The sequence below is a fragment of the Vombatus ursinus genome, unplaced genomic scaffold, assembly GCF_900497805.2.
Source record: "Vombatus ursinus unplaced genomic scaffold, bare-nosed wombat genome assembly UNPS02000582.1, whole genome shotgun sequence".
Classification (NCBI taxonomy): Eukaryota; Metazoa; Chordata; class Mammalia; order Diprotodontia; family Vombatidae; genus Vombatus; species Vombatus ursinus.
Genome location: NW_020940360.1, coordinates 4606023 through 4629308, shown reverse-complemented (window position 1 = coordinate 4629308; position 23286 = coordinate 4606023). Strand labels below are relative to the sequence as shown.

Here is a 23286-nt window from a genome sequence, read left to right as displayed (position 1 = left end):
AATCAATCGAAGTTAGGAAGATCAACTAGTTTGTCTTTTCCTTTTTCTGACCTTTATTCTATGACTTATTCTAAATTATTCAGCATACATAAAATGATTTCCTGATGGCTGTTTTTGTATGATGTCTTGACTGAGTTGGGTTGATGGTTTTAGTCTATATCCTGATTATTATAACATATACCTTTCCTTTAAAATCAGAATTTTGATTTGTTTAATCAGAGATACTAAAGATTCAGTGATTGTGAATAGCAAATCACCTTCATATCTAAAGGTATAGAAGAATTAGTAATGGAGATCCTATATAGTTACTTTTTTAATCCTCTAGAATATTTTTATCTTCACTTTATCTTCAGCATTTTAATTTTACATGAGTAAAATCTTGCCAAACTAGACTGGAATTCTAGTGATCTTGTTCGGTTTCTCTTAAGTATCAGAAATAATGTTTTTTTTTTTTTCTGGCGTTTGATTTAATTTGTAGCAAAACCACTTCTCATGGGATTAAACTTTCTCAAAAGCAAAGAAAAATGATTGCCATGGCTGCCAAGGAGAGCAACCCAGGGATAAATAGTGTGGAAACTACAGTCGTGACCACTTCTTCTATATCTGCAAAAGCCACAAAACCAGAGAATGCCTGGTATGTTCTTTTACATTAAAATAAGCATATCTACGTATGTTTTTGCACGGTAGTTTTCTCATTTATTTAAATAGTGTTTATTAAGTTATACTTTCTTTAATCTTTTCATGTGTTAGTATGTCACTGTGATTGAAATTCATCCTCTATATTTTCTGTTTTCAAAAAATAGATAATTAAGGAGATTAGTAATTTTATATGTTTTTTCTTTTGCCAGTAGAGATTTGAAAACTAGTAGTGATGGGAGTTGGACTCCAATTAGTAAACACTTACTAAGCACCTACTGTGTGTTAGCCACTGAGCTAGGTTCTGCAGAAACTAAGACAAAAATGAAGCAGTCCCTGCCCTTCATTATAAAGGAAGAGATAATATGCACACATTTTAAGCATAAACCAAATATATTTTAAAGTAACAGAGGTGAAGTAGCTGCTTCTAAGCAAGTGGTATTTGAACTGGCCTTTGAAGGAAATGAGAGATTCTAAGAGTTGTTGAAAAAGAGGCTGACCAGGCGTGGGAGGCGGCCTGTACAAATTTTCAGACATGGGAGAGATGATATGTCATGAGTGAAGAACAGCAAGAAGCCCAGTTAGATTGAACTAAAGGGTTTCGAAAGAGGAATAATTTATAATAAGCTAGAATATTGGTTTGGGGGCGAGTTGTATAAATATCAAACAATGGGATTTAATTACCTTAATATTAGCATTTTAATCAGATTCAGAAGGATGTATAAATTTAATACACTACTGTGTTTTTGTGTGTGATGTTTAAAAAGGTCCAAGGGACATAGATTCTGGGTAATTTAATCATTTTATTAATAAGGCCAGCAGGTTATTAGTAAAAGGATGGTCATTTGGCTGTCTCTCTTAGACCAAAGACAATCATAGCAGCCCACTCAGTTTTTATATACCCTTCAAAACAGTAGGTGGTCCATCAAACAGCAATCAAATCTAACTGGTTAACATGATTGAAGGTGGGCTATATTAAAATTAAGGACTGAGTATATCTTGGATAGGGAAAGTATCTCTATACCAGACCACCCATAGCTTTAGGCTATCAATTCAAAGAATGTATACCCCATCCAGGCCTGAGTAGAACATAATGGGCTTTCCCACCCTAGATTAATTAAATTCCTTGCAAAAACTGGACTTAAAGTCAGGACTTTGGAAGAAGGGGAGCAGCTCTGAATCTCTCAAATATATTGGTTATTAATAATAATTTCTCACACATGGGTTTTTTATTTTTTAATAGATTTTTGTTGATAGTTTTGGTAGCCTACATTTTCACCTGTATGTGTGTATACATATTATATATTTATGTGTGTGGGTGTGTGTGTGTATAAAATATATATAAATAAGTGTGTGTGTACAAAGATACAAAATTTATACAATGCTTTAAGATGTGTAGAGTTCTTTACAAAAACTATCTACACAACAACCTTAGGAAGTAGCTATTATTATCCCCATGTTACATCCCCATGAAACTGAGGCAAACAGCAGGTAAGTGATTTGCCAGGGTCACATGTCAAGTGTCGGAGGCTGGATTTGAATCAGTTCTTCCTGACTCTGTTGTTAGCACACTATCCACTGTGCCACCTTGCTTCCTAAAGGAAGGAAGGAAAGATGGATGGATGGAGAGAGAAAAAATCAAGAAAACTAATCAATACACTGAAAAAAATCAGACCTTGTAGTCAGTGTTTTATACCTGTGAACTTGAACTCCTATTTTTGCAGAAGAATGGGGAGAGATGTCTTATCGTATCTTTTGAACCAAGCTTCTTGTTGATAATTTCCCAACATTTAATTTCTGTTGGTGTATGCTTCTTGATATTGTTGGAGTCACTCAGTATATTGTTTTCTTGGTTCTGCTTACTTTACTTCATTCCATAATCAGTCTTTTCTTGCTTCTCTGTATTTATAGTATGCATCACTTCGTATAGCAATATTTTGTTACCTTCATGTACCACAATTGTTTTTGCCATTCCTCAGTTGATGAGACATCTACTTTATTCCCAATACTTCAGTACTACAAAAACTGCATATATGGAGCCTTTCTTTTTGTCATTGAACTTCTTGGGGTATATGCCTCATACTGGGTCAAAGGGTATGAATATTTTAATTACTTTATTTGCAAAAATGAATGGCATATCGGTGTGATACTGTGACTGTCTCTACACAAAACCTCCAACACTGATGAGTTCTGTCTTTTGTTATTTGCCAATTTACTAGTTGTGAAGTGAAACCTCAAGGTTGTTTTAATTTGCATTTCTCTTGTTAGTGATTTGGAGCATTCTTTCATAGTCTTGTTAATAGTTTATAGCTCTCTTGAGAACTATTCATATCTTTTGACCTATTGGGGAATGGTTTTTGGTCTTAGATATTTCAGCTTGTTGCTTATATATTTTGGATATCAAATTCTTACCAATTAGTTGATACAAAGATTTTTTTTTCCCCCAATTGACTACTTCTCTTATCCTTGATATGTTAATTTTGTGTATGCAAAAGCTTTTCAGTTTCATGTAATCAAACTTAAACATTTTATCTTTTGTAATTATCTGTATCCATTATTTGGTCAAGAATTCATCTCCTACTCGTAACTGTGAAAGCTATATGATCGGTTTCTTTTCTAACTTTTTTATGGTTATATGATCTTAAATATTCAGGTCGCATCCATTTTGAATTTACTGTGGAATGTGGTATAAGATGCTGATTGGCCTGAGTCTGATTTCTGTCAGATAGCTTCCCAGTTTTTCCAGTAGTTTATAAGAGAATTCTTTCCTATGTAATTTATGTTTGTGAGTTTGTCAAACACTGGGTTATTGAGTTTAATTATTTCTGATGCTTCCTTGCTTATTCTGTTCCACTCGCATACTTCTCTATTTTTAAATCAGTACCAACTCTTGTTGATGATTGTTGCTTCAGCAGGATTTTTTAAGTGAATAAATGAATGAGCTTTATTAAATACACACTGTGTGCCAGGTACCATGCCATGGAATAAAAGTTAATGGTTACCACACTGAAGAATTCTGAGTTATTTTGCATCTATGTAGAAGACAATTGTCCAACTATTTTGATGTTTTATTTTAAAAAGTAATGTGCATTGTGATGTATACTGAGGTAGGTTTTTATTTATTTTGGAAAACCACAAATTAATATTTTCTGTGTTATATTATGTTTTATATATTTTGTTAACTATTTCCAATTACATTTTAATCTGAATAGAGCAACACTGGGAGCAGTGAGCTTGACATCTCTCTTTTATTCTTACAAGTTGGTATTTAAGATTTAAATACCTTTTTTTTTTTTAAAAGAGAAACTATATTCTTTCAAGATGTTCTTCTGTATTATCGTTGTGGAATTTGTTGTTTTTTTATATCTAGCCTTTTTCTCTAAGTGAAAATTCTAGTGCCACTTTTGCTAGGGAATAGAATTCTTTTTAATTTTTGTGTGGTTACAGATGCCTATAAATGTTCTTCCATAAAGTTCCTTTGGCTGCTAAGATGAAAAATAGTGCTATCCCAAGAGGTAGGAAAGTGAAGTATCAGTGAGAATGCTTTCATGATTGATGAAACAAAAATTGGAACTAACAACATTTATTTCTTAAGTCAGACAACAGTCATTACTAAGCACCTACAATGGGTCATGTGCTAAGTTCTGGGATTACAAAGAAAGGCAAAAACAATTCCAACTTTCAAAGAGTTCACAATCTAATGGAGAAGACAGCATGCAAACAAATATATACAAATAATACACATGCGCGCGCATGCATACACACACACATACATACACAATAAATTGGAGATAATCTCAAGAGAAAGGCCCTAGGATGAAGGGAAATCAGAAAAAACTTCTTGAAGAAGGTGAGATTTTTAGCTGAGATGTGAAAAGTCAAGAAAGTGAGGAGACAGAGGAGGAGAGAGAGAATTCTAAACATGAGGGACAGCAAGGTCAATGTTACTGGATTGCAGTGTGTATGCTGAGGAGACTGGAAAGTAGGAGAGGACCAGCTTATTGAAGGGCTTTAAAAGCCAAGCAGGATCTTATATTTAATCCTGGAGGTAACAGAGAACTACTGTAATGTATTGAATAAAGAGGATGACATGGTTAGACCTGTCCTTTAGGAAGATCACTTTGACAGCTAAGTGCAGGAGTACCTAAAATGGAGAGATTAAGGTCATTTGTAGATAACAGACCACTAGTGAGATTTGAGGCATTTTGTGAGTATTAGCAAACATGTATTGTGTTCTCTTATTAATTTGAGACTACCAAGAGTAGTTCTGTGTAAAAGTAAAGAGCAATGTCATCATTGACCACAAATCCCCAAAATACCATTAGGAGAAATTTGGCAGTAGAGTCTTTTATGCACACAGCTATGAAATTTTTGTACTCCATTTGTACTCCATGGGCAAATAAGATGCTTGTCTTAGAAATTCAGCAGCTTTACTGGCAGTGATATCTGCCAAAAGGGTGGGGAAACTTACTGGCACTTATTCCTGGTTAACTAAAGACCCAGTATACTTTACACCCTACTTATCTTTTTCTGCCAAAGAAACTTCCAGTTTTTTGTTTTTGTTTGTTTGTTTGTTTGTTTGTTTTTCTGTGAAGGTCTGAGGATAACATAAAAAGTAAAGTTAGGTTCTTTGGAGGCAGATAAAATTTGTATCAGATGTACTTTAAGAGGTCTTATCACTCCCCAAATATTAGGATAATGTTCTACATTTTCCTTAGGGTTTTTAGTTTGTCCATGTTTTAAATGCTCTGCTTAAAAAACAAACAATAATTTCACATTATTTATTAATTAAGATACCCAGATTTCACAGTAGAAAAAGAAATGCAGAGGAAAAATTACATGTTCAAAAATAAAATTTCCTAATTCACAGGCTGGCAGCAGTTGCTCCCTTCTGTTAGTAACAAAGAAAAGGGTAGTTGAAACAGGGTAGCAAGAGTAAGGGCCATTGGTATTTAAAGGAACAGATTGGAAATATATAATCTATTAGGTACCTATAATTTTGGAGGTCAGACCTAGTTGGTGACTGGAGCTGGCACACATGCTTCTATCTGTGATCGAATTGTCAGATTTGGCTTTTTGGCCTCCTTTCCTTGTTTTTTGGGGAAAGAACTTTTTAAAAAAATTTTTTTTAACCAAGAGCTAGGACATCTGTTTGCCTACTTAATCCTGTTTGTACTCTTTCACTCTTCAACTAATTAATAGAATATCAGAATAGATTAGATATCTCAGGTGAGAAATAGTTTTGTAAGATTTTTTTTTGGACATTAGAAAAAAAGGACTTTAAAAATGGGATAGAGAAGTCTTTATAAGCTGCATGTCAGCCTGCATTTTACTTATTAAGGTACATTGTTTTCTTTTTTCATTAATCATTATACCTTCACTTAAACAATGCCTCATCAATCTGAAACAGCAACTAAACCTTTTTTTCCCCACATGCTGCTTCAAAAACAATATTATCTACCTACTCTCTTCAAAGTACTTCATGTCTCATCTATCTGTAATACTGCCTATCTACCAGGGTTGTTTTGGGAATCAAGTAAGATAATATATGTAAAATGTTTTATAAACTTTAAAGCTTTGGATAACTGTGAACTATTATCTAAATTCATAGCTTCAGAGCTATTGCTCAGGCTGTCCCACACTACTTAAGAAAGTGACAATTTAAGAATAAAGAACCAAACACATTTTTGTATCAGTTGACAAATGTAGTTCTAAGTCTTTCAGACAAATCATTTCAGTTCTTCACTGTTTTAACACTGAATTTTCATAGATTCCATTCTCTGTGTTTAGGACAACCTGCTTAGTACTTACCATGAAGCTGTTTGTTTTTTCTTCAGAGACCTCCTGAAATCCCATATATTCTTTAAAGGCTTTCTTTATTAAATGAAAGTGAGATGTGACTTTGACTATTGAACGCATATTGACTCTATGGACTTAAATGATAATGTAGTCAAGACAGGTATAGCTCATTATTATTTTCATTATTTTTCTTTTACATCTTTTATATTTTTTTTAATGTGGGTGTGTGGTTTGGTGATTATGTTGGAATTAGGTGGAAATCCATGCCTCACTTTTACTTAATCATAAAACTAATCAAAGGGGAATTGGTACTTCAGAGGATTTCTTTTGTAAAGCTTTTCAAGTAATTTATGAGTTTAACCTTAGTCCATGACTTAGTTCACCATGACTGGTTTCTTCAGAGTTTGAATTTCACATTTTGGGGATTTATGCGATTAACATTTATAAAATGTTCTTTATTTAAGTAATTTGTTATTCTATTTCCTAAATAAAAATTCTAGTAAAAAAAAGCTGAAATTATCATAGGACACAGTCTACATTTGTAGTCTCTTCATTTTTGACTATATGAAGTGTCTCTAAAGTCTTAGTGCCTCTTTGAGCTTATGTAGAACTTGACTAAGACTTTAGGGACATCCTGTATAGCAAGGAGTTCTAAGAAAGGACAATAAGGTAGATAATACTAAGAAATATAGAGAGTAGAGAAGGTGAATACTAAGTTATACAGAATATCAATTCACCACATGTGCAGAACAGTAAAGAATTTCCTTAGTATAGGTCTGAGGAAATGAGAGGGTAAACTGGTTGTAATCAGTTCCTTTCATCACTTCAGATTTTCCTATAAATACATGGTCACTTTCCTTTCAGGCAGAATAAGTTAGTTTTTTTGTTTAAATACTGTTTGTGAACTCAAAACTTTTCATACCCTCGTTGATAAAATGAAGTGCTTGTTAGATAAATAGAAGTTGATTTTTTCTTTTTGATAAATGCTGACAACTATAGTAAAACTGACTTACATGGAACTCTTAGAGTGATTCATTTTTATAGTAGTTTTTAAAATTATAACTGCTCCTCATGAAAATAATTTTAAAGTGTATATATCTGACTTCTTACACAAAATATACTGAATATAAGTTGACTCTTGATAACTTAGAGTCATCATTGTAAACATCATTTACAAACTCTACCTTTCAGACCCCTTCAACATGGCATACTGATGCTTTTTAAAACTATTGAAGACAGTATTACCAAACTCAGTTTACAATTTTAATACTATACCAAACTATAAAAAGGGTACTTTATAGAACCTGATAAGAAATATGTTTTGAGAAACAAAAAAAAATAGGATATTAAAGGAAAAAATGAAAGACGTTATTGGATATATATGGGTATGCATACGTAATATATATGTAATTCTATAATATATGCACATATAACATGTGCATGCATGTATGTGATTATCTGTTTACATATCTTCGTTGTGGTGAAATAACTTATCAAAATGCATCTGCTGCAGTCTTTGGCTCTTCTTGCTTGTATCCATTTGTTCCTGCCTTTAGTCTTAAAAACCCTTTTTTTCCCCTTCTTCCAAAGACAGAGTTATACAGATATTGAATTCAGACTTACTATAGGTTTTGCTGAATTGCTTTCCCATTGCTTTAGTTTTTCTTTACATTAGTTCTCCCAATCCTTTTATATCGCTAAATATGTCTAGCTCTCTCTTTTTTTTTTCATTTCTTTGTGACCCCAGTACCTAGAACATAGTAGGTGTTTAATAAATGCTTACCAACTCATTGGCTTTTTAGAAATTATGATATTCCTTTGAATTCAGTATTTAATACAAGATCACTGAATCACTTTTTAAAAAACATAACTATGAAACATCATTATTAACATGAATGTTCACATTCTACATATTGTTGGAACATAATCCTGTGTTTTCACTGAAGTAGTTTTAAAAATTAAAACGTATTGATGTGCCTTCTCTCATAGGACATCTTCTCTCAATTCAACTTCATCCAAGTCGTTCTGGGATCTCTTACTGGAAGAAAAAAAATCGGTTACAAATCACACTCCAGGAAATCATGTCAAAAAAGTTTGCTTTAAAGGAATTGAAGATTCTCAAGCTTTAAAGTCTGTAAGGTAATAGAATAATAATTTGCATTTTCCACTCAGGAATTTTTTTTCTATGTTCTGCAGTATTTTAAAGAGCTTTCACATTTTGAAAATGTTATATTTGGGAGTGAGATGAGCCTATGCTTCTAAAAATGAACATTTTTGTGCTAATTTTTAAGAAAATTCTGTCTGAAAACGATCCTCAGATGTTTTCTTTTTTCTCCTCCTCATTCTCACTGTTGAATTTTGTCTTCAGACATTTCATGTGTGAAGTTTTAAAGAATGGATACATGTAGAAGGATAACATCTCTATAGTCAAAAGTAACATTGCTAGGCAAGTTTTCCCATGATAGAATGCCGTAGAATACAGCTTTGTTCTGACATGTAGGTAACATTTATAATAGAAGATATTTTAGTAACCCAGTCTTATTCATATTTATAATATTTCAAACTAGAAGGGACCTTAGACAACATATATTCTGACATATTAATTTTACAAATGAGAAAACTGAATCCTAGAGAAGCACTGAAGTGACTAGTTTTCAAAACACAGTTGTTGAAGGCTGAGTTTTATTGGTTGTCTAAGTAAATGGAACATTTTAATATTTGTCTTTCAAATTATGCCTTCCAAAAATCATACTTGAACAAACATAATGTAAACTCCTCTATTTGGCATTTAAAATGTGGGTCCAACATACCTTTCCAGCCTTATTATGCATTCCTCTCTCTCACCTATGTTGCTTTTCAATTGAACTGGCCTTCTTGCTGCTTCTCACCCAGGAGACTTCATCTCCCATCTTTGTGCTTTTGTACAGGGTATCTGCCATGCCTCCAAGGAACTTCATCCTTAGGTTTCTTACAATTTCCAGTTTCCTTTAAAGCATGGCTTAACTGCCCCCTCCTACATGGGGTTTCTCTTGATCTTTCTAGTTGTTGGTGTGTGCCCGCACAAATTATCTTGGTTTTATTTTGTATATACTTATATGTTATGTTGTACCTGTTGTTTCCTCAGTGCTTTTGAGGGATAGAGACGGTTTCATTTTTGTCTTTATATCCCTAGTGCTTATATGCCATAGACTCTTAATAAATGATTGTTGATTGGATTCACTAAAGTATCTTAAGCCATAATTTTATCTGTTTTTGAAATTTGAGGTGCCCTCAAATAAATATTTTGCTTGCATAGTTGATAGTATGCCCATTTCATACAATGGAGAAATTTCTGAAATATTGAGAGTTCTTGAGCTTGTTAATAAAAGGTGTGCATTTATTGAGTTCTAGATCTAGGGACTTTAGAGACTGCCTAGATCTTTATGGATGAGGAAGCTGAGGCCCAGAGAAGCCAAATTGCTTTGATTTCATGTCCACTATATCCCCTGCATCTGGAAGGACCTCTGGAAGTCATCAAATCCACTCATAACACCATAGCTCTATTTTACTTTTTTGTTTTTTGGAGATTTTTGGGAAAGTAAAATTTTGCTTCCTCTGTAATGTATTAATTTCACGGAATACTTTCTTACATATCACTCAAATCTTTCTTAAAATGGAGAGCTCTTGAAGTTATAAATGAATATAATAACCATTTAGTGGTCATGATACAATCAAATCAATAAATACTTGAGTGTCTACTCTGTGAAAGGTGCACTTAACTTTAGTTTCCTCTCTTTTAGGCAAAAAAAAATAAAAAACTTAATGCTTTTAATTCTTTAAAATTTTATATATTCAGGTCTAATTTTTTTTGCATCTCCCCACCTCCTTCATCCCTCCTCACACTTTACCACAAGTCTGTCAGACCTATCAAATTGCATTTAAAACTGTATAATCCCATCCAGTGCAAGGAAAATGGTTTCTCTGTATTATATTGTTTACACACCAAAAAATTCATGCTTTTTAATCTTAGAATTGCATTGCTGATATAAGAAATAAGCTTTCATGATGGCTTTTACTATAGTGAATAATTGAATTTCTCAGAACAGGTTTTAATGTTGCGTATAAATTACTGTTTATATTTTATTTGGCTTAAACGTTTATATTGTTTTAAATACTATCCCTGGAAGTTTTCTTAATTGAATAAATAATATTACGTCTAAGAATTTTAATTTAAATGGAACTGGGACAAAATATTTGTTCTATAATTGATCGCCAGAGTGTACTATACTTTTAAGGCTACTAATTATTTACTTTTATATGAATACTTATTTAATAGCTTTTCCAACTTTAGAAAATAATTTTATACTCTGTGCTATTGTAGTAGAACCTAATACAATGTTTTATGTCCATTTAATAACTGTGAGTTGTTTTAAATAGCTATATGGTATACATAGATGCAGGAATGGCAGGAAGAATATTATTAAAATACAGGCAGGGTTATTTTGTTTTGTTTTCTTTTATTTTGTCAAATATATTGACAGAGGGAGCAGTTAGATGGTACAGTGGATAGAGTGCCAGACCTAGAGTCAGGAAGACTCTTCTTCCTGAGTTTAAATCTGGCTTCAGACACTTCAGGCTGTGTGACCCTGGGCAAGTCACTTAACCCTGTTTGCCTCAGTTTCCTCATCTGTAAAATGAGCTGGAGAAGTAAATGACAAACCACTCCAGTATCTTTGCCAAGAAAACTCACATGGGGTCATGAAGAGTAAGACATGATTGAGCAACAACATATTGACATAAATGGGTCTAATTGACCTTAATGTGACCTTAATCATGACCATAATATGTGAAATAGAATACTGATTCATTTAAGAAATACTTTTTGAATACTTGCTGTGTGCAAAATATTGTGCCTAGAACCCTATAAAGTGTACAAAAAAGTATAATCAAGTATCCTTGTTTTAAAAGCATTTATTGTCTGGAGAAAAAAACACAAATAAGTTAAATATCATTACAGTACTTAAAACATAAATTCAAAATTATTGAGTGCAGACCTTGTATTTAATTATATAACAGTGATACAAAAGATAGCACAAAGATCATGTGGTAAGTGCTGCTAAATGAGTGTTTTATAGGTAATTCATTTGGGCTGAAAAGAAGGGGAATGACTTAAAGAGATGGAGAGGAGTCTGGAAAGTATTCCAGGTCAGCAAAAAGCAAAAGCATGGATAAAGGAATGCTTCTGGCATATTTGGTTGACAGGGGAGTAAATCATTTAGGCTGAAGTGTAGAGGGTTTGAGCAGGGAAGTAGTGGGTAATTAGTTGGAAATGAGGCAACATAATAAATAATAGTAATTCATCTTTTCCTTTTTTAAAAGGCATCTCAGGAAATTCCACAAATGACCTGAATTCCTGATCATTGTAAAAAGCATGATTTTTCAAGACTAGTAAATAGTTTTAAGAATAGCACTGTATTCTTGTGTGTTTTAGAGACATCTGCGACCTCTGTTTATTCTTATAAATTTTTAGTTTATAAAACCTTCAACACTGTCATTTGCACAAGTTTTTCTATCTGACATTTATGTTAAGATATTCTTCAGCTTAGAATCTACTTGATAGATGTAATATAGATCTTAATTTTTCATGTCTATAAAATGTGGAATCATGCTTAAACTTTTAGTAAAAACAGTTGTGCATTTCTGCCTCAGGCTAGTTACAAACTTGTATGGGCTTTTTTTTTCTCCCTTGTCTTGACACTCATTTTTAAAATCTGACAGAAAATAATGATTTTTGAGTTTCTAATTAGTAATGGCCGCTAGTGAGGAAAAAGGGAAAAAATTATTTGATTATATCAGTTGTAATTTCTTTGTTTATAGTTAATTTAGTTGCTAATTTCTGAAATCTAGGCCTTAAGTTTTATTACACTGTGAATCAGTTTGAAGGAAAACCAGGTTATATACTTCAAAATTTTTACTTAACCTTTCTTTTTTTGACTTTTGTTTTTAAAAGACTAGAATTTTAAGGAGATTATCAGCATTTGAGGCAACTGTTTTTATTAATATTAGATCCTAAACATAATGATTCATATTACTTCAATGTTTTAAAAGATTCAAGGATTTAATAAATATTGATTTTAAACTTTGTGCCTGAGTAGATAGTTTCCAGGATTTCCATAGTTGGAAAAAAAAAATTCTTTGAGTGGGCAGCCTTTTTGCAGTGAACTTCTCTGCCTTTTAGCTAAGCTAGTTGTTGGACTACAATTTGTTTTTGGGCCTTCCCTTTGAAGCTTTTTCAGTTTGATAGGACTCGCTGTACAGTGGTGAAACTTGCACTCCCCTTGTGTCGCCTTTAAGAACACTGGGCCACTTCTAAAGTACAAGGTATCATAGCAGTTTAATGGAAGAATAATATATATTGTTACCTGATCATTAGTTGAAAGTGCATTTAATGGGACAGCTAGGTGGCACAGTGGATAGAGCACTGACCCTGGAATCAGGAGGACCTGAGTTCAAATCTGGTCTCAGACACATGATACTTACCAGTTGTATGACCCTAGGCAAGTCACTTAACCCTGATTGCCTCAGCAAAAAAAAAAAAAGTGCATTTAAAATTTTAATTATAGATTGAGGCCCTTTAATATCCATGCATAAATTTTAGATGACTAAAAAGACTTTATAACATGACAGGTTTGTAGTATATGAAAATCTTGGAAAATTACTTGTGATTTCATTAAATTTGTATTGTTTGTCCCTTCCAAATTTAGGTGAAGGTGTCTCAACTGACCAAATGTCATTTATGGTAGTACACATCCTAATGATTAATTTATGGTCGCTGCTATTGACTTCTTAAGTAATTATAATTGGTTAGGTAACATTCTGGTTTCCCTTTGAGAGTGACAGACCATTTTGGCAGATTAACTGATCACCAGTGGCAATAGTTGGCAGTGGTCCCATGTGCTAGGAAAGTAACCCAACAGTATTTTATTTAAAAAAAAAATCTAAGGTTTTAGTTGACTTTTTGTTCATTGGGTACAGAATGTGGTCTAGTTTTATGTGTGTGCATGTGTATGTGTGTGTGTGCGCGCGCGCACAGCATTAATAGAAATATGGTATCCAGAGCAAGGGAAGTGGCAGTCCCTTCTGCTTCTGCATTGATCAGATCACTTCTGGTATACTGAATTAATTTTGATTCTCTATATGTAAGTACGGACATAGACAAGCTGGAGCATGACTAAAAAGTAAATAGGATGGGAAACCATCCTATTTAAACTACTATATGGAGAATGGAACAGTAGGTGGTACAGTGGATAGAATGCCAGGCCTAGGGTCAGGAAGACTTCTCTTCTTTACTTCAAATCTGGCCTCAGACTGTGTGATCCTGGGCAAATACTTAACCCTGTTTACCTCAGTTTCTTCATCTGTAAAATGAGCTGGAGAAGAAAATAGCAAACCACTTTAGTATCTTTACCAGGAAAACCTCAAATGGGATCACAAAGAGTTGGGCACAACTGAACAACAACATCATATTGAAAATAGAATATTACTGAAATCATACTGTATAGAGAATCATACTATATAGAGAACTTAGGAAACATGAACAAAACCAGATGAGAGAGCATGAAAGGATTGTGATCTGAGTCAGTAGAGGACATACCAGATCACTGAAATAAAAGTAGCCTTGTGAATAATTCCATTGCTTTTAAATATTTGTGATTTCATCAGGGTGGGTGTTCTCTCTATTAGTATAGGCTGCATCCCCTCCATCTCAGAATTAATAGATGGTGTAAAAAAAGTTACCTGACGGTAATGAATTTTTCTGAACTTAGGTTGGTCCTCAGAGAACAGACACACAGTGCTTTACCATACTTGTACTTGGAAACATTTCCAGCTGGAAACAGCTAGGTGGCGCAGTGGGTGGAGGATGGGACTTAAGAGTCAGGAAGATTTAAGTTCAGATCTCAGACACTTAGGAGTTCTATCATTGAGCATGTAACTTAACTTCTGTCTCCTGCAAAAGGAAGATAATAATAGCACCTACCTCCCAAGATTATTGTGAGGAGCAAATGAAATAAATTATGTAAAATGCTTTGCAAACCTGAAAGTAATATATAAATACTAGTTATTAATATTATTAGCATCATTATCATTATTAAAGGACCTGCCATAGCTTTCATTTTTTTGGTTATTATCTTGGAAGCAGTTTAGTGCAAAAGAAAAAAAAACATTTGGAGGCAGAAGACTCTCTACCACTTAGTACCTATGTGATCATAAACAAGTCATGTAACTTTTTGGGGCCTTAGTTTTCTCATCTGTAACATGAAGAAGTTGGGCCAAATGACCTCAAAGGTCTCTTCCAGCCCTATATCTGTGATGCTAAGAATTTAGTGTCATCTTCATGGCATGATGAGACAATGAAATAGAAATGTAATATATTACTATGCATATGAATAGTATTAATAAGAAAACAAAAAAGATTTTCTGATTTTCGGTACCTTTCAATGCTTTAAGACTATAACTGCTTTCTGCAGGGCCTTCAATAATAATTTTACATTTATAAGTGATATGAATGTACATATATTCTTTTGTTGGCTCTCTCAGATTTCAGTGAGAAGTCAGGGTTGTATAGTATAAAGTGCATCTCACTGGTAGTTGTCATCTACATAACTTTATGTATGAGACATGTCATTCTATTTAATGAAATGAGAGGGTGGATTACATAATTTTTTAACTATAGATCTTTGATTCTCTGGAGCTTATTTTAGTAATCTGTTCCCTTTCTCATTGACTTAGAATTTCTACTAATTATTTGTCAGTACTCAGTGCCAGATTATTTTTATAATTGCTTTTGGTATTTGTTTTGTAGATATTCAACACGAAGTAACCAAGGACCAGAAAGTGACCATACTTCAGATTTGCCACTGCTAGAGAGTCCAAAGTAAGGTTGAATTCACTGGTTCTAACTGCTTTTTAGATCCTCCAAAGTTGGGATGCTAACTAACCATAGCAAAGGGTTTTTAATAGAAGGAGGGGATGAAAAAAGACAGTTGTATGACTTGAGGAATACTGTCTTGTTTCATGATTTCTCTTAAGTTCCTGTTCCTTGCTGATACCCTTATATTCCATTCCTATTTAGTCATGAATAGAATGATAGTTGCCACTTAGTCCTCCTTTTCTTGCCTCCTACCTCATTAATTTTGAAGCTGTTTAAAAAAAAATTCTGTGCCAACTTGTTTATTTTGTGAAAATAGCTAAAATGTATTAGTGTTAATAAAACACTGATAAAGAGTAGTATATAATATGAGGCTAGGGGCTGGACCTGTTTGCTTTTTACAAGCCTTAGTTCAGCTGTTTTTCATTTGTGTCTGATTCTTCATAACCCCATTTGTGATTTTCTTGGCAAAGATACTGGAGTAGTTTGTCATTTCCTTCTCCAGTTCATCTTACAGATGAGGAACTGAGGTAAACAGGGTTAAGTGAGTTGCCCAGGATCACACAGCTATCTGAGTATCTGAGGCCAGATTTGAACTCACAAAGATGAGCCTTCCTGACTCCAGGCCTGGCACTCTGTATCCATTGTACCACCTAGCTGCCCTGCAAACCTTAGAATGCTCTCTAAAGACTAACTGCGATTGTTATCATCGTCGTCATCATACTATTATGACCTGTGTTTTCATTGGTATTGGGAAGTGCTGGATGTGGAAACTCCCTCTTCTAGTTTAGGTCATTAACACCTTCATTGTAGCTAAGAGTCTTAGAATTCTCAAATGCACTGAGAGGTTAAGTGAATTCCCCAGGCTCACACAAACAGTATGTGTCAGGTGGAGGACTTGAATTCAGGTCTCTCTGGCTGGAAGACCTGTATCAAATTGCCTGTTCCTGAAGAACACATTTTATGACTTTGCTTTGAATGATAAATGAAAATTCACAACAGTTTTTCTCTCGCAGTCCTTGGCTGTCCTCATCACTGACTGCCGCTCCTGTGAACGCTCCTGTCACTTTTGCAGCTATTGTGGAGGAAGAGCTGCAGCAAGAGGCAGCTCTGAACAGGATTCGAGAAAAACCGCTGGCCCTGATCCAGGTGAGGGGACAACTCGAAGCTTACCGTTAACTCTTTAGGAAATTGTCGTTTTGTAGGCAGAAGCAGTCTCTTAGATCAGTCCACCAGATCAGAAGCGTTAAAAACACATAAGAACAAAACTCAATGGGCCCCTAGGGTAAATATTAATGGGAGGGCATTTGGAATATTTAACTTAGAAACTTTGAATTGTGAGGAAGTTTTTTCTTTTTCTCTAACAAAAGCAGTTTCAACTTAATCCACCAAATGATTGTTATATGCAAGGTAATGTGAAGAAAAGAGACAAACCAGATACAACTGGTTCTCAAAAAGCTTACAGTCTACTGTTTGTCTGTTTTAGCACTCCCATTTTTTAAAATGTGATTATTACAGAGTTAGCAATGGCTGTCTTTCTACTTGACCTCTACAATCTTTAGCTTAAGTTTAATTTTTTTCCCCTTTTTTTCCTCTTTAGGTTGAGGAACGTGCAATACAAGACTTGTTGATCCACTATGAAGCATATGGCAACCCTGATGAGTTTGTCATTGTCGAAAGGGCGCCTCAGGGACCTATTGCCGTACCTATGTGGAACAAGCATGGATACTAATCTATTACAGATTAGATAATGCATACTTCATACTCTTAATCTCTATAGTAGAAAATAGGCTGAGGGAAAGAATTCTCATAACATCAACAGTTCATTCTGGAATAAGAGAAGAATTTAATTTTTCCATAGCAGTGATCTTAAGTATAATGCATAATCAAAAGGAGATTTCAGAATTGTATTTTTAGTAATTAAAAAAAAATGTATGGTAAACAGTTAACCATGTTAAGTTTAAGTAGAATTATTTACTTTAAGTCAGATTTGCAAGTAAAGGAAAGGATAAGTAATGACAATATAAAAAGTGACACATTAAAAAAAGATGTCTTCCATTTGAGAATTTATGATTATTAGTTTAGAAAAATTTGCCAAATGTTTCTTGGTATGCTTATTTTTACCACAAAATCGGTATGTTTCAAACAGGGACCCTAACTATCACCTTCTCAATCTACTACTGATACCCAAAGTTTGACGATGGCTACATATAGGGGTATGTTAAGTAGTGAAGCTGAGGTTTTGGATACTAATACTTCACCACAGCACCTGTTTTCCTTGAGAATATTCTAGGTTACTCTGGAGTAGCTTATTCTTCACTGTTATTTAAAGCTTTGAAAACAGTGGAAAGGAAGAAGGAGAAATACTATCTCACATAGCTGAAGTTAAAATGATTATCGTTCTCCAGTGCGGTTGAGAGCCCCACTGCCTTTTAAGCCTTTTTGAAGTCTGATTGAGAGATTATCAGTTTCTCTATGTGTTAAAAATTTCCAGAATGAATGTTTAATTATGGATGTGTAAGATGACTAGTTTGGAAAAGGGTTGATAAATGGCTTTGCATATTGTGTATACAAGCTTTTCTGTGCCTGGTTCATCTGAACAAAGTTATATTAAAAAAAATGTTTGTTAGCCTTATGATGGACTGTTTTCTTTGCATTTAAATAGGTTTAATTTAAAAATTTTTGCCATTTTGGTCAAGATTCTGGACAGAGTAAAAAGGAAAAAACTACAGAAGTCATACATACGTGGAAGAATGGACTAAATAACACAGTTTGTTAGAGTTAACTTGTTTTAGAAAGAAATGTAGCTACAACTCACTAATGATTTCATGTTCTGCTATACCAAAAACAAGCAAACGAAAAAAAAAAAACCTACCCTCAATCACACAGAAACACAGTAAATATGTAAAGCAGAAGTTCAATAAAAAGTTAAATCTTGATTCACACCAATGTGTTGAGTATTTTTATTAAGTTTGTTCTCTGAGAAATACTAAGTGTATCTGTAAATTGGTATTACCATGCATTAAGAGTGATAAATAAGATAGTTTTTCAGATGATTACCTATTCAAAGTATCATTTTCCATGTTTGTAGATAAGTTATAAAGAATAAAGTGAATTCTGTTTCCTCTTACTAGAATTTATACTTAATAAGATATGTACTTGAAACCTCAAAATTAAGAATATATAGTTAGTGTGAACACAAATTTGTTCATCATATGGTAGAACCAGGAGGCCCTGAAAGCTTGAAAAAGTTAGCCTGAACCCAAATAAAAGGAAGTAATAATTTTATCAGGAAACAGCTTAAAAAAATAAAAAGAAGGTAAGCAAATTTTTGCTTGTTTCCTGTGTGGAAAGTTGGATATTTGGGATTAACCATATGTGCCAGTGTGAATGAGGATTGTCAACATTTCTATTGCAAAACTTCCTAAGTTTTAGCAGATGAGCTGGTAGAGGAGGACAGGGTTAAGATAAAGCAGCTCAACACAGGCATTGTAAATGGGCAATTTTCTGTATAGATTCTGGGGTGGGGTTGAGGGGAATGCTGCCACAAAATAACTAGTTCATCTTGTGAAGAGTATTGTGAATATTAAAAGCGTGTTTAGCTTGTGTACCGTAGTACCTGGTTGCTACTGGTGTTATAAAATGCAAATTTTCCTTCTAGCTAAAAGAGATGAAATGAACTTAAGATACAAGAGGATATAAAAATGTCTTATTAGAGAGCCCTTATTCAGCTTGGACTAGTAATTATATAGTTTATGAGAAGCAGCATGGTATAGCAGATAAGAAGCCAGCATTGGAGTCAGGAAAACCTAGATTTGAGTCCTACCTGTAAACATAACTGGTTGTATGACTTTGAGGAAATCACTGGGCCACTCAATGACCCAGTCAATTTTCTAAGACTAAAAGTTGCCACTTCATTGATAAGGAAGGAAGTCCTCATAATGGTAATAGATTGATAGATATTTTGTGAAGTAATTACCACTGGGCCAGGTACTATGATAAATGCTGGATCAAAGACTTTAAAGCAAAAAAAAAAAAAAAAAAAAAGACTCCTCCTGCCCTCAGGGAGATTATATTTAAATAGGGGAAGACACCACCTAAAAGAGAGCTTTAAAGGCAGTGGGAGTGAAGAAGGTTAGGCATCTTCCTGAGGACCTGGTGAAGTCCTGAGTCAGGAGTGGACCTGGGAGAGGACTGAAGGACTACGCATGGCTGACTTGGGCATTTTCTCAAATGGAAATTGTAAGAGATGAACTCACCAGTCAGAGGAAAAGACTACAGAGATGGAGGGATATTCCAGGCTGCTGTGGCATGGTGAAGGAATCCAGAGAATCAGGAGCAGAGCTGGGAACCAAAAATCCTATTTCAGAAAAGAACAATTTTTAGACAACTCTAATAACTTTAAATGTGAATGCATTACATAATCCAATAAAATAAAATAATGAGATTAGATTAAAAAATGAAACCCCACAATCTGTTGCTTATAAGAAACAAAAAAGTACAAAGCTTTAATAGCTCAGAACTACACTGACTTGTGTAACACCTTGTATAGATGAAGAAAGATCTTTCTTAACATAAAAAATGTTCTACCTAAAACCAGAAGCATGCATCATATGCAATGGAAATATACAGAAGTTTTCCCAATAAATGCAAGAGTGAAGCAAGCATGCCAGTCTTTGTATGATTTTGTTTTGAAGTAGTTCTACAAATGTTAGCAATAGCAAGAAAACGAGAATCTAAAGATGTAAAGACAGGCAACAAGGAAGAGTTAAACCTATTCCCATTTGCTGCTGATGCAATGGTTTACTTAGAAAATTTTAATAATTTCATAATGTAATATAATATATAATATAAATACTAATCATATATAACATAATATAATAAAATATAATTTAATAATTTTAATATAAACCGTCAGATATAGTTGAGATAGTAGCTTCAGCAAAATTTCAGGCTACAAAATAAACCCTAAAAACTCAATACTTTATGTCAACAACAAAACATAAGAGGGGATAATAGGGAAACCTCATTTAAAATAACTTCAAGATATGATATTTGGCAGTGTATATGCCAAAACTCACAAAACATATATTCAATTACAAAATGTTTCATAAAGAAATTAAGAATGACTCAAATAACTGGAGGAATATTCAGTGCTCATGGCTGGACCATGCCAATAGAATAAAAATAACAATACTACCAAAGTTAATTCATTACTTTAATGCCATATCAATCAAAGGTATACTTTATACAACTTGATTAAAAATAATAACAAAATTCATTGGAAGAGCAGAAGATCTAGATTATGAAAGGAAATAATGACAAAATTTGGAAATGAAAGGAGAATAATACTTCCAGAATTCAAACTATATTATAAGTTAACAGTCATCAAAACTATTTGGTATTGGCTAAGAATAAAGAAGTTTGATCACAGGAACAAATTAGGAGAATAAAAAATAATGAAACTATGCCCTAGCATTTGATAAACTTGAAAACAAATTACTTAGGAAAGAACTCACTATTTAATAAGAACTGGGAAAAATGAAAAGCAATGTGGCAAAAATTAGTCTTAGACCAATATTTTACATCATATTTCATGATAGATTCAAAATGGATATGTGACTTTAATATTAAAAATAAAAAAAGATAGAGAACATTTCCTTACTAGTAAATTCCTACTGAAAAACAAAACTAAACAAAAACAGATGACCACGTTGCTAACAACACTCCTATCTGCTCTTACGATTTCTTGAATCCATCTTATCTGGTCATCCTTTGACCTTAGTGTAGCTGCATTTGCAAGTCTGTTCAAAGTTTCCCATCAACAGTGACCCATCCTTACAGTTCTCTTTCCCTGTAAATGAGAAGAGAGCACTGAATTAGCCTAATCCTCATGACTGAGAAAGCAAGCAACTAGAAAGAGAGGCTCAGTAATATAGAGAAAGTTACAAAACAATATTGTATAGAAGACTATCTTTAAGACTGATGGAGAGGTTGTAAGCCCAGGTGCAGCAGTGAGGGTCATTTCATCAAGGAGTTTTCCACATCACAATTATTTTTTAGCATTCTTCTTTTATTGCTATTTTTAAAAAATTATTTTTATCTGCATTTAAAAATAATAATTAAGTTCCGACTTCTCTCCCTCCTTGTCACACCTCCCCCATTCATTGAGAAGGCAAGAAATGTGATATCAATTATGCATTTGAAATCATGCAAATTGTATTTCCATATTAGCCATATCGTAAATAAAAACTTCAAGAAAAATAAAGTTTAAAAAATATGCTTCAATCTGCACTCAGAATTTGTCAGTTCTTTCTGTGGAGGTGAATAGCATTTTTCATCATAAGTCTTTTGGAACTGTCTTAGATCATGGTAATGATCAGATTAGCTACATCATTCACAATTAATTATTACACAATATTGTTGTTAATGTGCACAATATTCTGGTTCTGCTCACTTCACTTTGCATGAATTCATATGTCTTCCCGAGTTTTTCTGAAACTGTTCTGTTCATCATTTTTTATAGCACAAGAGTATTCCATCCCAAGAACAGCTAGATGGTGTGGTGGTTAGAGTGGTGGACCTGGAGTCAGGAAGACTCATCTTCATGAGTTCACATCTGGTCTCAGACACTTACTAGCTGCATTACCCTGGGCAAGTCATTTAACCCTATTTGCCTTAGTTTCCCCATCTATAAAATGAGCTGGAGAAAGAAATGGCAAACCATTCCAGCATCTTTGCCAAGAAAACTCTAAATGTGGTTAGGAAGAGTTGGACACAACTTAAAAATGACTAAATTATAACAAAATTCCTTCACAATCACACACCACAATCTGTTCAACCATTCTCCAATTGAAATGCATTCTCTCAATTTCTAAAACTTTGCCACCACAAAAAAGAACTGTTTTTTTTTTTTTACTATTTTTTTACTTATAGATCCTTTTCCTTTTCCTTTGATCTTTTGGAGATACAGACCTAGTAGTGGTATTACTGGGTCAAAAAGTATGCACAATTTTATTGCTATTTGGTCAGAGTTCCAAATTGTTATCCAGAATGGTTGGGCCAGTTAGTTCATGTACTTTGTCTAGGCTCTTTTTTTTTCATCATGGGTTTCTGGTAGGCCAATAATTCTTAAAGAATCTCTCCTTGATCTATTTTCTAAGTCATTTTTCTGATGAGATATTTTACATTTTCTTCTATTTTTGACTTTGTTTTATTGTTTCTTGATGTCTCATGGAGTTGTTAGTGTCCAGTTGCTTAATTCTAATTTTTAAGGAATTATCTTATTCAGTGAGCTTTTGTGCCTCTTTTCCCATCTGGCTAATTCTGCTTTTTAAGTAGTTCTTCTCTTCAGTGAATTTTTGTACCTCTTTTATCATTTGTTCAATTCTGCTTTTGAAGATGTTAATTTCCTCAGTATTTTTGTGCCTCTTACTAGGTTGTTGGCTCTTTTCATAATTTTCTTGTATCACTCTCATTTCTTTTCCTAATTTTTCCTCTGTCTCTCTCATTTGATTTTTAAAATCCTTTTTGATCTCTTCCAGGAATTCTTGGTGGTATTATGTCCAATTCACTTTTTTTCTCTTTAAGGCTTTGCTTATAGTTGTTTTGACATGAATGTCTTTTTCTGAGTTTGTGTCTTGATCTTCCCTTTCACCATAGTAGATTTTTATGTTCAGATCATATTTTATTGTTTATTCATTTTCCCCAGACTATTTCTTGACTTTTAACTTTATATTAAAGTTACACTTTGCTCCCAGCGTGGAGGGGACACTGTCCCAAGCTTCAGAATTTTTGTGCTGCTATTTTCAGAGCTAGTTCAAAGTGGGATCTATAAGTTTTTGGTTCTTCCAAGGTGATATGATTCAAGGGGAGATATATTCGCTCCTTTCTTGGCCAGCACACTGGTCTTTGTCCAGGAACAGTCCCTCCTCCCCCGAAGC

The 23286-nt window shown here is 33.7% G+C and overlaps 1 protein-coding gene across 3 annotated transcripts in view; it reads left to right on the top strand.

Moving 5' to 3' along the window:
* Positions 1–18288, top strand: part of IBTK (inhibitor of Bruton tyrosine kinase) — an 88537-nt gene extending 70249 nt beyond the window's left edge. For 2 of the 3 annotated variants that reach the window (XM_027854778.1, XM_027854765.1), the window contains 5 exons: positions 479–634; positions 8425–8574; positions 15278–15349; positions 16360–16492; positions 16944–18288. In XM_027854778.1, coding sequence (XP_027710579.1) covers positions 479–634; positions 8425–8574; positions 15278–15349; positions 16360–16492; positions 16944–17075 — 643 coding nt within the window. In that variant the 3' untranslated portion in view covers positions 17076–18288. The remainder of the gene's footprint in view (positions 1–478; positions 635–8424; positions 8575–15277; positions 15350–16359; positions 16493–16943) is intronic. The other variant, XM_027854773.1, reaches the window with a different exon arrangement.
* Positions 18289–23286: the final 4998 nt, after the last annotated feature.